A 16987-nucleotide genomic window follows, 5' to 3' on the forward strand; every position below is an offset into this window, starting at 1 on the left:
ACTATTTCACCAATTTTTCCATTAATGTCCTTTTTCTACTCTAGGATCCAATCCAGGATATGGCACTGCATTTAGTTATCACATTTCCTTTGTGTCTAGTCTATGACAGTTTCTATGTCTTTTCTTTCTTTTTTCTTTTTTTTACCTTCACAGTTTTGAGTACTACTGGTCAGGTAACCTATAGAATATCCCTTAATTTGAGTTTATCTGGTGTTTTCTCATGATTAGACTGGGGTTATGTGTTTTGAGAAGGAATGCCATAGAGGTAAATTGTTCTTTTCATCACATTCTATCAAGGGATACATGATATTCACATGACATTACTAGTGATGTTAACCTTAGGGTATTTGGTTAAAGTATTCTACTTTTGGAGGAATACGATGTATGTGAAACTTGTTTCCATATTTTCCCTTCTTTGTAAAAGAAGTTTCATGGAAACTCCTTCATTAAGGATGTATAGTCCTACCTCTCACTTGAAATTGCTTCCTTTCACCTATAAGTTCAAGGAGATTAAGCAATTAAAAATGATAATATCTAGGGAAGTTTATCATGGAAAGGAAGATAGTCAGAGAATGTTTCTTCCAAATAAGTTCTTAAAGTCTTGTGGTGGCCAACAGTGCATAACACAATTTAATGACATGTCTTTCCATTATTAGAAGATTAGTAGCTTGGAAAATTTTAGTTATCTGTCTTTAGGATGATATTTGAAGAGTTTGGTGGTAGTGGGGAGAGAAAAATCCAAAAAAAAAAAAAAAAGCATTGTGTGCATGTGATGAACATCAACTCTTTTAAAGTGTAAAACAAAGATTTGACTTGCAAGTACACTTGTTCAAAATCACAGTTATGTGTTTTGGTATGCTCAACCTTACTGAGAAGTGCCAATTTAGCATGTTGAGGATAAGAGCACAAAGATTCTCCATTCATTCTCCAACCCCATCCTAGCCAGGGAGTGAATCTTAGAAAACTAACTTGAACTTCTTGAATCATAAATTTGCTTTTGATCATCACATCTCTACAGGTACCAAATGAGAACCTGATGTACAATTCAGGCACCATTTATATCATGACATTAATTTTATTTCAATACTTAAAAATAATTTCTTTAGAAAATTTGGGAGTATAAACCAGTTATTCAGATGTAATTGGACTATTTTATAAAATTTCTTTCAGTAAAGGTCTATTTTAGTAGTTTGAAAATTCCAACTCAAAAGCACAATATGTAAAACAATACCTAGACATTAGGACAGGGAATGTTGGAGAGGGGGTTCTAGAGTTCTGATATCTCCATTCATCTTCCATAGTCCTGAAGGTGTTTCAGCAGTCTCTTTAAAAATCACAAGTCAAGATAAATGACTCCCAGACTTCTCAGTATCTACCATTACTTTTCACATATTTTAATAAAAAGCTCTGGGAGAAACATAGAGCATGCAAGTTCTTTACTAGGGGTGTGTCAAAGGTGAGTTACTGACATCAGCATAACTCAATCAGAATACAATATTTTCCTTTAAAAAATCAAAACAAAATTTAATTAAATTTTTTCTCTCCATCCCAGAAATTATACAGCTGACTGTATTTCATTGGAGCTAACTCATAAACAAGCTATATTCTTACCTGAAGGTGGCCACAAAGTTCACTGTGGGCCAGCCCACGACAAAGGATCTCATGGCATCGGTGTTGCCTTCTCCCACTTCATCCACACAGCTTGCTGTCCACATGTCACTTAACTTTATTTTATTTTTTATCTTAAAGTTGTTGTTATATCTAGGAAGGTAAAAACCAGACAAAGCTTATTATTTTGTTTCTTAAATTTTATGAGAGTTTCTGTACTTGTGATAAGAGAACAGTTTAAACTAATCAAGGCAAAAGATATCTTATTCATTGTTTTTATCTTCAGTGCTTACTACCATGAATTGTAGTATGGTTGGCTACTATGGCCCGAAAAAGGTCTTTAAAACATTTGATGTGTTAGTCCTCACGCCTGCATTTAGCTATAAACTGGCTACTTTATTTTTCTTTATGTTGAGCAATGCATTTAGATCAAAATCCTAATTTTAAATTTACTATCATAAAAAAATTAATTGATTTATTATTTATAATTTGCTCACTTCCAAAAATATGTGAGTACCCAAACGAGATTAAAATACACTTTATTAATTAAAATATTTATAAAACTTTTACCTTAATAGAAATAGATATATTAGAAAAAAATACAACCTGAAATTAGAGGAATTTACAATGCATTACCAGCTGAGTAGTTACAAGATTTTCTAGTCTTTAGAAGCAAAAGTTATTTGAGATTTTGTTTGTACCATTTCCTCTTAAATTCTGGCTAAAATGGAAAAAAAAAAACCTAGCCTAAAAACAGACGCTACACTAAACTGTAAGAGAAAAGGAGGCCAGTAAGTATATATTTAAATAGAACTGACATAATTGGTATACCTCTGGGGACCCAAAAGGTGATCTACTTTAAGTTGGCAATGAAATTGCTTTTTGACAATTTCTACGTATCTCCCTTAGAACCCTAATACTGACACCACCATATCACTTGACCTAATTCACATATTTAATGCTTATAATGGACCTAAGGCATAAGTAGTTAGAAGGTGCTGGGAAGGATAAAGAGAATGCCCAGGGTAACTTGGGTACTTCCTATCATTCAGAGCCATTTGTAGAAACACTAAAAGCTAAAATGAAATCAAAGATAATTCATATGGAAGTATTCCTAAAACTCCTCATGGAATGTTTAAAGCTAAAATTCCTTAGTAGGATTTATAAAATGAAAAAGGATTTTGCAGGAACTATGCATGAAGGATAATCTATATTCAAAGCCTCATTTATGCTTCCCATAGGGCACACTCAATGTAAGTGTAATAGAAGAATGCCTGGTGGCACAATGGCTTCCTTCTATATTTCATTTCAATATTTTTCACTCTATTGTTATGGGTCTTTCAAATTTTTTTAATTAAACAGTCAACTGAAGATGAAATCTTATTTTTCTTTTTAAAATCTTATCTCTTGATGACAACTATTTAGGTAATATAAAACTTAAACTACAAAAAAAAAAACCAAACTTAAACTACAAATCTTTTGAAAAAAAGGTGTGTCTTCATATCTGTTTTCATTCATTTTGTGTTTTCTAATGCAGCTCTCTTTCTACATTAGATAATTCAGATACCATGTGGGAAGTGCCACATCTATTGACCTGAAAAAAAGTTATTCCAACGATTCTTTGCCTAGGTCAGTAAGGGGCCAAGATTATCCATTTCCTGAAATAATAACAAGGCATCAAAAAGTGTAAATAATGACTTCCATTATAATGGCTAATATTTATTGGAAACTTGTCATGTGCCTGTCATTGTTATAAGTGCTTTACATATATTATTTAGCTTAATCCTCAGGCGTTTTACAGATAAGAAATAGAGTCATGGAGAGATTAAGACACTTGCCAAAATTCAAACAGCTTAATGAGCAGAGGTAGAGTCTGAATGTGAATGTGAGCAGTGTTGATTCCTGAGCTTATTTATGCTCTTAAACACTATGCATCTATAAAAGGCCCTGGCTGGGAATATAGTTCCATGAAGTTTCCTTCAGCTTTTATATCTTCAGTCCTACTCTCTCCTCTCTCCGAACCTACAAGTTCTCTCTCTCTCAAGGATCTTGGGTTCATAACTCCCCTTCCCTCAATTAACTTAGATCAATCACACTTTTAAATATTTCCAATGAATGTAGAACATACTTAAAATAATCTTTTATGAATTGAATCACTTAAATAAGCACAGTATTAAATCAACTGACACAGGTTTTTTCACCTCACAGAAACATTTAAGTGGACATAAAGAGCTATCTTTGAAGCAGTATGTGGTAAAAGAACGACGTATGCCTTATGTGAGAAAGGAACAATCAAAGAGTTGGGTACAGAGGCAGATGACAAGCACAGATTTTGCCAATATATCTAAAATAGCAATTTTCTAGTGGGAAAGAAACTGTCTTTTCATTAAAAGTTTTCAGCAAAACGTTATATAGTTTACATAAAACCACTTAGACACTGGCAATACTCAGAACAATGACTTCTGGTAAGAAAACAAAAGACTGAAACTGATAATTGTTGAGAAAAAAATCCAAAAAAGGCGAAGGAAAATACCTTCTTTCATAAGAACTGAATTCATGTTAAAGTAAATAGTTTTTAAGGTCCCAAAGTGCAGAAAATGGATTATTATAAATTTTCATTCCTTGTTTATCTACTTTTTGGCTGAACAAAAAGCTATGCGCAAAGTACAGTGCAGAACAGTATAAAGGGCCAGCCACTGGAAGTAAGGCCTAGATTAAAATCCTAGCTCTACTATTTTTTGGTATGGTGATTTTTAACTAGTGTGCTACAGAATTTTTAAAACAGGCATTACCTGTCCATTTGTTCAGGGGCACTGGCCTCTTTTCCCTTAGATTGTCAAATTAAAAAATGACAACAGCCATCCAGTACGAATGAATCAAAATTATATCTATATTATGTCAGATTGGCAAAAAATATATTTTTTGGTGTGCTGCAGCATTTTAGTAATTCATTTATGTGTGCCATGAGATGGAAAGGGTTGAAAATCGCTGTTCTAGTACATGACCTTGGACAAACCTCCCTTCTCCCTGAGTTTCAGTGTTTAATATCTAACACCACTCTTGTCTTAGGGTTTTGTTAAGAAAATTAAATTACATCTTTGTGATTCTCTTATTATATAATATGTAGCATATAGAAGCCATGCCATACATTTTAAATAAAAGGATAGTAACTAATGTACATTTTGAAAAAATAATGGTTTGTTCCTTTATGAATAGCCTCTGTTAATAGCATAGAGTTTCAAATGGACTTAGTACAAAGGCTTGGATAGAGAGACTTTTTCTATATTTTTCATAAGATCATCTCCATTTCTAAAACTACATTTGCAGGTATTACTCCTATTTAAAAATACATTCTGAGCTTTAGTTTCATCCCACTGTGCATGAAAAAGACACATGGTAAAATTTCAATCTCATTAAGTTTGTTAATAAGACTTGAGATATCACCTCATACCTGCTAGGATGGCTATTATTTAAAACAACAATGACAAATCCCCAAACAAACAAATAAAAAAAGCCAAAAAGACAACAAGTGTGATGCAAATATGGAGACACTGGAACCCTTATACACTGTTGGTGGGAATGCAAAAAGGGCACTTACTATGGAAAACACTATGAAGGTTCTGGAAAAAATTAAAAATATAACTGTCATATGATCCACCAATCCCACTTCTAGGTATTTATCAATGGATTAAAATCTAGATCTTGAAGAGACAGCAGCATTCTTCTTTTTTTTAAAGATAATTTTTTAAAAAGATTTTATTTATTTTTAGTTTTAGAGAGAGGGGAAGAAAGGGAGAGAAACATCAATGTGTGGTTGTCTCTCATGCACCCCCTACTGGGGACCTGGCCTGCAACCCAGGCAAGTGCCCTGACTGGGAATTGAACCAGTGACCCTTTGCTTCACAGTCCAGTGCTCAATCCACTGAGCCACACCAACCAGGGCGAGATACCAGCATTCTTATGTTTGAAGCAGCACTATTTACAACAACCAAGCTGTGCAAGAAATCTAATTATCCATTGATGAATAAATGGATAAAGAAAATATGCCATACACAAACAGTGGAATATTATTCAGCCTTAAAAAGGAAATTGTAAAATATATGACAACATGAACGAACCTAGAGGACATGATGCTAAGTGAAATGAGACAGTTACAGAATGACACGTATTGCATGATTCCACTAGTATGAGGTATCTAAAATAGTCAAACTTATAGAATCAGAGTGGAATGTTGGTTGCCAAGGGCTGGGGGAGGGAGAAAGGGGTGAGTTACTAATTAATGAGCATTAAGTTTCAGTTATACAAGAAAATTCTAGAGATCTGATGTACAACATTGTGCCTATTAGTTAATACTGTATTGTACACTTCAAATTTTGTTAAGAGGGTAGATCTCATTTTAGGTGTTACCCCACATAAAGACCTTTTACCTAAGGAAGAAAATCCAACACTGTATGAAACAGTTTTCTTTATCTTTGCCTCTTAAAAATATCAACAGTTTACTAAGCATTTATATCATTTCTCCATAGATGAGTACTTATTAGATCCTTTTATTCATTGAAAAAAGAGAAACTGTTTTAATGGTTAAAAAAACTAAATGAGTAATCTTCTAAGAAATCCATAAGAAAAGAGGTAACAGAGACAGCAGACCACATATTGGTTAAAAGCATGGATTTTGAAGTAAGACAGACTTAGGTTTAAATGTGGGCTCAACTAATTACTAACTCTGTGATCTTGAAGAGGTCACTTAATGTCTCAGAGTATCAATTTCTTCTGTAAAATGAGAAATATAATATTGACCTGATGGAATAGTTGGAAGAGTTAAAGTCTCTAGAAAAATACCTAACATAAAATAAGATCCCAATAAATGTGAGGTCTCTATTATTATTATCACTCAGATTAAACATAGCATTTTTCAAAATTTGTATTTAACCAGGCCTATGTCTTATTTATAACATTGCTTAATTTAGGTGTAAAAATGTGGGTAGCAGAAATACCATATTCTAGTGACTAAAAATCTCTTTGATGAGATTAGATTAGTTAAAATACTGTTTTTATGATTTTTCATAAACAACGAGCATAGCAGATGGAACAAGTGGCAACCACCATGTTCTTGGCTGGGTGTTAACTGCATTGGCATTTAGGGCTGAGTGGAAGTGAATTCTTTTGGTATTCTCTAAACCGTATTCTAAATATGTCTGTATCCCTCACTGAATTGCCATTTCTCCAGATAAAGACCTCATTACCTCTTATCAGGTCTACTACAATAACCTCCTGTCCAGCCTCTTCACTTCTATTTGTGCATATTCTCTAATCTATCCATTAGCTCTCACAGCCAGAACAGTATTTTAGAAATATGAACCACATTGTACTACTATCCCAATTAAAACCCTCTGGAATAAAATACAAACTCCATATCATAGCCTGTGTGATACGTAGCTTCCGAGATGGCCCCCGATGATCTCCTTTCCTAATGGTCACACCTTGAGTAGTTCCCTTCCACACTGTACCAAGGATGGTCTGTGTGGCCAATAGTATATGTCAGAAATGATGGTACGAGACTTCCAAAATCAGCTTATAAAAGGCTATATTCTCCATTTTGGATGTTTTCTCATTTGCCTACTCTCTTTCTCATTCTCTTGGCTCTTTCTCTCTAAGGAAGCAATACCATGTGGTGAGCAGCCCTATGGAAGACCCAAGTGGAAAAGAACTAGAGCTGCAGGCCAATAGCCAATGAGGAATTGAGGCATGCCAGCATTCATGAGTGCGCTGGGGCGTGGACTCTTCAGCTCCAGTTGAACTTTAGAGAAGACTATAACCCTGGTTGATAGCTTGACTGCAACTTCATGAAGGTCCCTGGGTCAGAACCACAGCTAAGCCACTCCCAGATTCCTGACTCAGAGAAACTGTATGTGATGTGCTTAATTTTGTATTGTTATTTTTCAGGGGTAATTTGTTATATGGCAGTAGATAATCAAAACAGCCTACAAAGGTCCTGATAACCTAACCTTTGTCTGTTTCTCCTATCTCAACTCATATTCCTCTCTTCCTGCTCATTACGCTCCAGTTACATACATAGGCAGGCCTTCTTCTAACTCCTCCAAAGGGCCAAGCTTTTCTTACCACCTTTGTGCCTGGTATTCCCCCTGCCTAGAATGCTCATCCTCCTAATATCTGTATGGCTGGTTGCTTTCCATCCTTCAGTAATTTTTTCCCTCTAACTACATCTACCTAACATATATCTCATTTTTACTTCTTCCAGCACACTATTTTCTTCATAGAAATATCACAATCTGTAATTAATGCCCCCCCAAAGCCATTAAAATGAAAGCACAAAAAAGCAGGGACCATACCCATCACATTCTTCGGTGTATCTCCAACATTTATGCAGAGTGTGGCACAGAGTGGGACTTAAATGAACACTTACTGAATGAATAAACAATTGAAACATTTTTTGCAAAAACAAAAGAAACATAAAACTCACTTCAGCTATTAGCTGCCAGAATAGAACCCAGACATTCTTACAGTGGGCACTGAATAGAAAGGTTATTTAGTCAGTGGAAGTGCAACTTTATAATGACATCTAGGAGAGAGTGTAAAGTATACTTACTTGCTTTTGGCCACAATGAACAGATCATTGAACAGGAAAAGATGCCGCTCCTGCCTTTGCAGGCCTCTTTTGAGTTCCACTCGGCCATCAATTAGCAGAGTCCTATTGGAGCACACAGATGATGACAGAAATGAGTCCATGCTAGCAGAAGGACTCTCCCTGTAACAGATTGAACATCACAGATCCTTAGTCAAATGACCACATATGGGATTGAGTGCCCATAAAATTATAGTTTATAGTTGGTCAAGAAATATAAAATTCTATAATTTTTTAATGCAATGACATAGTTTCTGAACTGGTCTTCCAGTGTATCTCCACATAATAGTCTAACATTTTATTATGAAAAATTTTCAAAACATAAATCAAAATTGGAAGCTTTGTAATAAACACATTATGTATACCCAACCTATGTTCTACCACTAAAACTTTACTATACTTGTTTTAATGTACCTATCTACCTTTCCTTCCATCTACTCATTAATCCATTTTATTTTTGGCATTTCAATGTGGACTACATACAGTGGTACATTTCCCATTGAAATACTTCAGCATGAACATCATTAACTAGATTTAAGTATTTATAATTTTTAAAAATTCCATGTTATCTTACTAACCAATGTTACCCAAATAAATTTAATACAAATAAAAATAAAAAATGCACGTGGAACCATGAAAAATGTATGCACAAATCTTAGGTGCATATTCACTGAGTTTGGATAAAGGTATTCACCTGTGTAATCTAAACCTGTATCAAGATGTAGACCATTATCATCACTCCAAACAATTTCCTTTTCTCCCTTCTCAGTTGTTACGTAAATTAGCTGAAGATGGCCTCTATGTACTAGTCCCTGGGTTGTTTATTTCTTCACTGCAGACTGAGATTCATTAATGAAAAAGTCTGCTGGAACCAAACTCAAAATTTTATATACTAAATTATTTTTAAAATAGCCCAAACAAGCAGATCATTTAGCCATTTACAGTTTGCTTGCTTTGCATACTCCACAAAACTATGCCCAACATTTGCTATCCATTGATAAGATAAAGTCTTGAGGTTGTAAGACCCCACATCACTACTGCCCTTTGGAGCTCTCTGACCCAGAGATTTCCAACCTTGCTACAGAACTAGACATGTAATCTCCAGAGAAATCCTCTTCAATCTCCATCACTTCAGGAATTCACTTGCCCTGCTCCCCATCTAGATGGTGGCCCGTTGGCCACAAGCCTAGAGTTTCATGCTGTGAGGGACTTTCTTTCTTGTGCAATCTTGTCCAATGGTCATATCCTTATCCTTGATCAGCCTCCAAATCCCTCAAATTCCTTACAAAAGTCAACCCCTACCCTATCACCCTAACGGTGGCTACTATTCTGATTTTTTTCTCCACTGAAGATTAGTTCTGCCTTTTCTAGAATTTCATATAAACAGAAGCACAGATTTTGTCAGGGTCTCCATCAAGGTACAGGATATAACAGGCCATGCTCTGTCATCACCAGTATCTGGTTCACATGGCAGACACAATAAATGGACAGGTTGGCTTATTTATATTTCTTGCCTTTGAATAGTATTGTGTTAGGCGATTAGAAGACATAAGCAGAGCAAGGATGACAAGCCAGGTACAGAGGGTCACCAGGTGGAAAGCCCTGGTTGCCAGCAACAGGCAAAACTGGGAAAACAAGGATCTCACTCCCGGCATATCACTGGTCATGTGGTTTAGACTCCCTTAGAAGGGGAACAAACAAGGGGGCTAGAGAATAGCCCTTAAACATTAAGCCTCCAGAACAATGAAGTTCTGACCCTCATCAAATACATACAGGCCTGAATTGTATTTCACCTCTAGGCCCAGAAAAGCAGCAAAACCAGACAAGCAATGCCAAGGCTGACCTCAGGACCAGCTGCATTGTCTAATGACTCCTTCCCTGGCACCAACCTATCAGTAGAGACCAACCCTGAAGGATACACCTGGGAAGCTGATGAACAGTCTATTGAGATTCTCCCCCAAAATATCCACCCTTAAAAGCCCTTAGGACAGATGACCTGATGCAGCTCTCCCTCCCAAGAACATGCCTGTGCCTTTTGTCTCCTCCTTTTCTTCTCCCTTCCATGTGCTTTACCTTTACTTTCCTCTCCCTTAAGCTATAAGGGCCCTTCTTTTGCCTCTGTAACTTCTTTCCTGAGCCCATTCCTTCTAGAGCTCACATCTACCTTTATGACTTTCTGAATACAACTTTCTCTTAGAGTTTGAGTCTTGACTCTGATTTCTTTCTTAGCCAGAACTCAAGTACTGAGGATGCCGAATCAAGGTCCAGTCTGACTCCACTGGTGCTTTTTTCGTTTTGTGACCCACAGTATGGGTCACAGTGTCTAATCTCCCCTGGGTACACTAAAAGAACGAAGACCACACACTATCCTGATAACTCTCTGAAGTAATGCCTTAATGATTAGCCATTCCTTCCTCTGTTGTAGGTGTTTGTAAAGTGTGTTCTCCTGCAAGCAGCATCAGCACTAACTGGGAACTTTTTAGAAGTGCAAATTCTCAAGCCCACCTCAGACTTTCTGAATCAGAAACTCTGGAAGGTTAGGTTAGCATTCTGTATTTTAACAAGGCATTTAGATGATTCTAACACACACTGAAGTTTGAGAACAACTTATGACCCCATAACATTTTCTGGCTGTAACATTCTAAAATTTTACAACTGTGCATTAAAGTATAAGCAACATATATTTCTAGTTCAGATATTGCAGACTTCTGAGAGTTGTTCCATCATTTCCTGCGGTTTTTGAGCTACAGCTTCCTTTCCTAATATGTAAATCGTATTATGCTCACTAATTACTAGTCAAGCACACACTATGTATAAGTGAATAACAAGGCAAGTAAGTCAACCAAAGTCCTTTAAAAGAAAAGGGAAAGGGAGTTTCTATGTTTGGTATTATGTGCTGGAATCAAGCAGAGAGAAAAGGCCCATATTCACCATCACAGAGAAAAAAATCTTCTATTTCAAATTCTTTTGGGTGAGGGAGCACCAGGAGGCATAATAGCATCTTTTATTATGTAATGATTTCAAATTTCTAGAAAATAAGAATGAAATTTCACAAGGCTAGCAAACAATTAATGGCCAACATAGCATTTTATATAGTTTAGTTTATTGTCTGATAGGAGAATTTTGCAAGGGGAAAAATCATCTCCTTTATTTTGATTTTAGGTATTCAATAAATAATTGCTTTTTGATTATAGTGATAAAGTATTACATAGCAGTACAGTTTAAACTAGGCATCCTCAAATTATTACTCAAAGGGTCTGATAGTAAATATTTTAGGCTTTGTGGATCACATGGTCTCTGTCATCAACTTCAACTGCCACTGCAGCACAAAATCAGTCACTGACAATACTGATATGTATAGGTGTGGCTGTGATCCAGCAGAACTTTATTTACAAAAACAGGCAGTCTGTCTGGGCCACAGCTGGATGACCATGGATTTATGCAATGCCTCCAAAACATTTAAATGCTTGTAAATAATGGTGAATCTGAGGCAATTACTGAATTAAATATTGTTTTTTCTTGGGGTTAGAATAGACCAAAGGTTAATTATTTTTTAAATGGTTTATATTTTAAAGCAATTCCAAAGAATTTTCACACATACTAACTCATTTTCCACCTTATAAAAATACTTGCAAATAAGTAGATTTGATTATGTTGTGGGGGAGAGTCCACCATGAGTTTAAAATATTTTTCTTTTTCAGTATGGATTTATCAATGTACATTTTAAAGATCTACATATAATTATGAGAAGAGATGCCTCACGACTTTAGCAAAGCATTGGTTACCTATCCCTCCCACCTCCAACATTCATACAGTAGAATTTACTTGAGTAAAAATAAACATCTCAGCACTCACATAATTTAAAATGAAAAAATTCTTTTGCAGGAGAAAACAAAAATACAAATAACCTTTATGCTTTTTAAAACTACAGTCTTAATCAGTGTTTCCTACTTAAAAATGTATTTCTCAATTATGTGACTCTGCAGTGTTTATTTTTATTCTGAGTGCAATGTAGATGTGTTTATTTTAGTGTCTAGAGTATGGAAATGGGGGAGAGGGTAAGATTATAACTTTCTATTTAGCCTCCATATAGCTTGATTAGGATTTACAAGTTATAATTAACAGAGCTCTAAAATGATCTAACAAATACAAGCAGAGTATAAGAATTAACCTGCTCTCTGTTTATGTCTTAACATTCCATTTCCTAATAGCTTTGTGAAGCTATTTCTGAAAGCAGAAAGGCATTTTAGCACCTTAATCATTTTTTATGAAAACTAGATAATAGTTCTCATAAAACTTGGTCACAGGAATATCTCTCAATAGTTTGTACTGAGGCTCATTCTAAAAGCAAATCCACTTTTAGGTACAGTTTTAGAGGTGGTACTGCTTCATCTTTGATCACAAAACAGAATAAACTAAAATTTACAAGAGTACTTCTTGGAAATGCCTATGTTTACATGTGGTAATCAATTAATGACTATGATGATGAGTATTAGATAGGACCCTGACAACCTCTCAAAGCCTAGCCTGTGGTCACTGATCATTCCAAATGCCATCTCTTCTATGAAAACTTTCTCTCAGATGAATCCGTGATTGATATCTCTTATATGCTATCTAGCACTTGTATCCTGCCTTGAATCTCTTAAATAATCTCATTGAACATATACTGAGTATATGATCACCATATAATTAATTATTTGTAATAATGATAAGGGTTGCCTTTACTGGGTGTCTGCAATGCCCAGGCCCTGGAGATAGATGTGGTCCTTAGCCTCAGAGTCATCAGCATGATATGGGAATTAGACAACCAAACACAATGATAAACCAATGAAACAAGTGTGATAAAAGAAATGCAAAGTACTAGAGGCACAGAGAGAAGCAAAAATAGGAGCCCCTATCTGAGACTGGATTGGTTAGGAAAGTTTCTTGAAGATACCGGCTTTAAAGGATGAACAGATCGATGAAGGCTGAGAGCAGTCTAAGTAGAAAGAATAGCATGCCAGAGATGCATGGTGGGCTTCAGTTACTGTGGGTGGTTCAGAAAGGCTGGAGTGATAAGGGCCTGGGGAATAGCAGCAGCAGATGGATGTTTTCCTATCACATTTAGATTTTATCTGAAAGCACTAAAAGTTTAAGCAGGACACTGTTTTGTAATATACTGAAGAAAAGAGAGAAGAGTAAGCTTAGAGGAAAGAAAACCTTTAGCAATTTATTGCAGTAATCTTAGGCAATAAATGTCATGGAACTGCTGACAGTGAGAAAAGGATAGAAGACTGAAAAATATTTTAAAGATATTAAAAATATAGCTAAATTTGCAAATTGATTAGTTGTGGAGAATAGATGAAGATGGCATTGACTAAGAAAAATAATATAGACTTACCACCAAAACCTTTTTAAAGTTACTTATTTATTTTTCACCCAACAAGTGCCTGCTGAGTACCTATGTATGTGTTGGCTAGGCATTGTGTTCAACGGTGGCAATATGGGGTGAATAAATTAAGATTTATCCTCTCCTCTTGTGGAACCTTGAGTCTAGTTATACTGTCAGCTATCTACTTGACATCACCCATCTTTGTTGCTCAGTTCAATTTGTAGCCCACAGTTATATTTTATTTGGTTCACAAAGAGGTTTTGATTTCAGATGCTCACTTCACAACAGGCCCTTCCTTGCCACTTTACTCTGTTTACTGCATCTCTCAGGGACCTGAAAGTATTTAAGTCTTTGATTCTTGCCTTCATATTACTTTTCAAAAAGTACTGAGGTCTTTTATTTATTTTACACTTCTCATGCCATGAATCTGTAGGGAGTGGGCTCCAGCAGCTCATTCTCCTTTCCCTTGGTTCTCACAAAGTGTGCATCTCTGGGCAGAGCAGGCTAGTGCTTCAGTTGAACCCAGGTACCTTTCTCTTTGGCTTCCTTCCTTTTCTCATAATTTCCTTTCACGTATTTCAGGAAGCTATCCTGGCTCTTAGAGTGCTTAATATGCTCAATATGTACATTAGTTCTCTTGACAAGAATCTTGTTCTTAAGTTTTTGTTCACAACAATGCGTACTGCATGCTGTGTGATGCTATAGGCTCTTCCCATTTTGCCCTGGTAACAATGGTGGGGCATTCCTTTTTGAACAGTGACCATTCCCTTGAGGTCTACCATATCACCTTTCTTGTGGACTTGCATGTATATGGACAAAGGAACAACTCCATGTTTTCTAAAAGGCCTAGAGAACATACAGTTGGTGCCTCTTCTCTTTCTGCTTTGCGTTAGTCATTTTGACAAAATCCTGGAAGATGGCGGTGCTAGCAGAAAGGGTTACTTTTTTTTTTTAACCTAGCTTAATTTTGAGTTATTTTTGAAATTATGGTAAAATACACATAAAACTTACCATTTTAAAATATATAATTCAGTGGCAATTAGCATATTCACAGTGTTGTGCAACTATCAACACTATCTAGTTTCCAAATATTTTCATCATCTCCAAAGGAAAACCTGTATTATACAGTTACTCCCCATTGCCCACTGTATCCAATACCTGGCAAATACAAACTTCATTATGTCTCTATGGATTTGCCTACTCCAGATATTTCATATCATAAAATATGTGGCCTTTTATGTCTGATTTGCTTCACCTAGCATATTTTCAAGGTTCATCCATACTGTAGCATGTATGAGTACTTTATTCCTTTTTATTGATGAATACTTCTCCATTGTATCGATATAGCACATTTGATTATCCATTCATCTGTTGATGGGCATTTGGGTTGCTTACATCTTATGGCTATTGTGAATAGTGCTGCTATAAAAATTCATGTACATATTTTTGTTTGAACATCTGCTTTTTCTTTATCGTTAATACCCAGTAGTGAAAATACGGGATCATATGGTAATTCTATATTTAAGTTACTGAAGAACTGCCAAACTGTTTCCATAGTTACTGTACCATGCTAAGTTACCACCAGCAATGTATGAAGGCCCTAGCATTACTTTTGACTCTTCTTTCTTCTGTTCCCCACAAATAATCACATCTTCTGTCTACAGGATATTCTAACTAAAGAATAAAATCTCCTGAGTCTAGATCCTCATACCATCTACTATTGTTTGCTATGAACTCCTAACAGGACTCTTTACTTTCCTTACTCTCTCTTCTTCAATCTATGCTACTCATTTCTCATTCTATCACATTAATATTTCTGATATATATTGTCAATGATGATGGCATGTACACTGTCTAAAGAGTAAGTCCAACTCATTAACCTAGCATTCAAGTTCTAGCTGTTACCCTACCTGGTTGTGATGGTATGTCAGGTTAGAACCCTATTATTTCCTGTATAAAGGTAGCCCTAGCAAGTATTAGAGAATAAATTAGTTTAGAAGTAATTTATAAAAGAGATGACTATTGAAATGAAGCTAAAAATATCACTATCAACATCAATATTATATCTTATTCAGCAATAAAATTTGTTATTTGATATTAATGACTATCTCAAACAGTTCAACATTAAAAACACATTTTAAGGAAATTTAGTATAAAGCAATTATCTGTCATTGATGGGGTAAAATATCAGAAAGTGCTATTACATTTCAATAGTCATTATCTAAATAAAATCACACTCAAATTACCAAAGAAAACTGTACATAGAGATTGTAACACGATGTGGTTGTGTGCAGCATGTACTATTATTTCCACTTCCAAATTAACATCAATGATTAAATGATGCATCATGTAGCTCATATTACACAGTCTGAATTCTGACTTGGTATTATAGAACAGAGTCTAGTAATCATGTTAACACCAGGATCAAAATCAACTAAGCTAGGATAAGGGCTTACAGGTTATATGAGTGAATGGCTGGATAAATAAGAGTGAGCAAGGCCTTAAAAGTAAGAAATATATAAAGGAAAACCTTTGAATTATCATCAAAATGCTGATTGGAACAAGCAGTATATGTGATATAATGAGAACCACAATCATATCAATGATGCCAATATTTAAAGAACATAGAAAACATAAACATTAAACAAGCAAAGACAGAATAGCAATATCAAAGGACAGAGTAAAGGACAGAGAAGGACACTCTAATAAAGTTACACTAACAGAGAAAGATCCATACAAAGAGAGATTATTTCCAAAGAAAGGAGTAAACTACATAACTTTTTATTAGCCTTGACTTAAAAGTTGCTCTACATCTATTAGGAATTCACTTAATAAAAAGCACTTGACAAGACATTACAAGAAAGAAGAGAACACAATCTTATGAACATTGTGTCTGAGAACTTCAATTTAATCACTTATGTGAACTTAAAAATACTGTGTATACTTTTTTAATCCTCCCCGAGGACTTGCTTATTGATTTTAGAGAGGGGAAGGGAGGGAGACAGAGAGGAAGAGAAACATTCACTGGTTGCCTCTTGTAGGCACCCTGACTGGGCATGAATCTGCAACCTAGGTAAGTGCCCTGACCAGGAATGAAACCTGTGACCTTTTGGTTTAGGGACAACACTCCAACCAACTGAGCCACACAAGACAGGGCAATACTGTGTATCTTAATTATCAACTAAGTAAAATTGGTTTGAGTCATCTTCTTGAATCAAATATTGCCAAACATATTCATGCTACTTGAAGAAATTTTTATGTGTAGTCATTACAACATGACATGGTTATATGTTTGTTTGTTTATTCATTCAATAAAGAACCAAGTCACCAACAGCTTGACTGGGCACTCCAGTAGTTTCAGGAGT

The 16987-nt window shown here is 35.4% G+C and overlaps 1 protein-coding gene across 1 annotated transcript in view; it reads right to left on the bottom strand.

Annotated features, from left to right (window-relative positions):
• The window catches only part of ARHGAP20 (Rho GTPase activating protein 20), a 137209-nt gene that overhangs the window by 57777 nt on the left and 62445 nt on the right, over positions 1 to 16987 (bottom strand). The window contains exons 3-4 of the mRNA XM_054592207.1: positions 8216 to 8374; positions 1612 to 1761 (exon numbers count right to left, since the gene is read on the bottom strand). Coding sequence (XP_054448182.1) covers positions 1612 to 1761; positions 8216 to 8374 — 309 coding nt within the window. The remainder of the gene's footprint in view (positions 1 to 1611; positions 1762 to 8215; positions 8375 to 16987) is intronic.

This window comes from Pteronotus mesoamericanus, unplaced genomic scaffold (genome assembly GCF_021234165.1).
Source record: "Pteronotus mesoamericanus isolate MK-2021 breed Mesoamerican mustached bat unplaced genomic scaffold, CSHL_Meso_final scaffold_36, whole genome shotgun sequence".
NCBI lineage: Eukaryota > Metazoa > Chordata > Mammalia > Chiroptera > Mormoopidae > Pteronotus > Pteronotus mesoamericanus.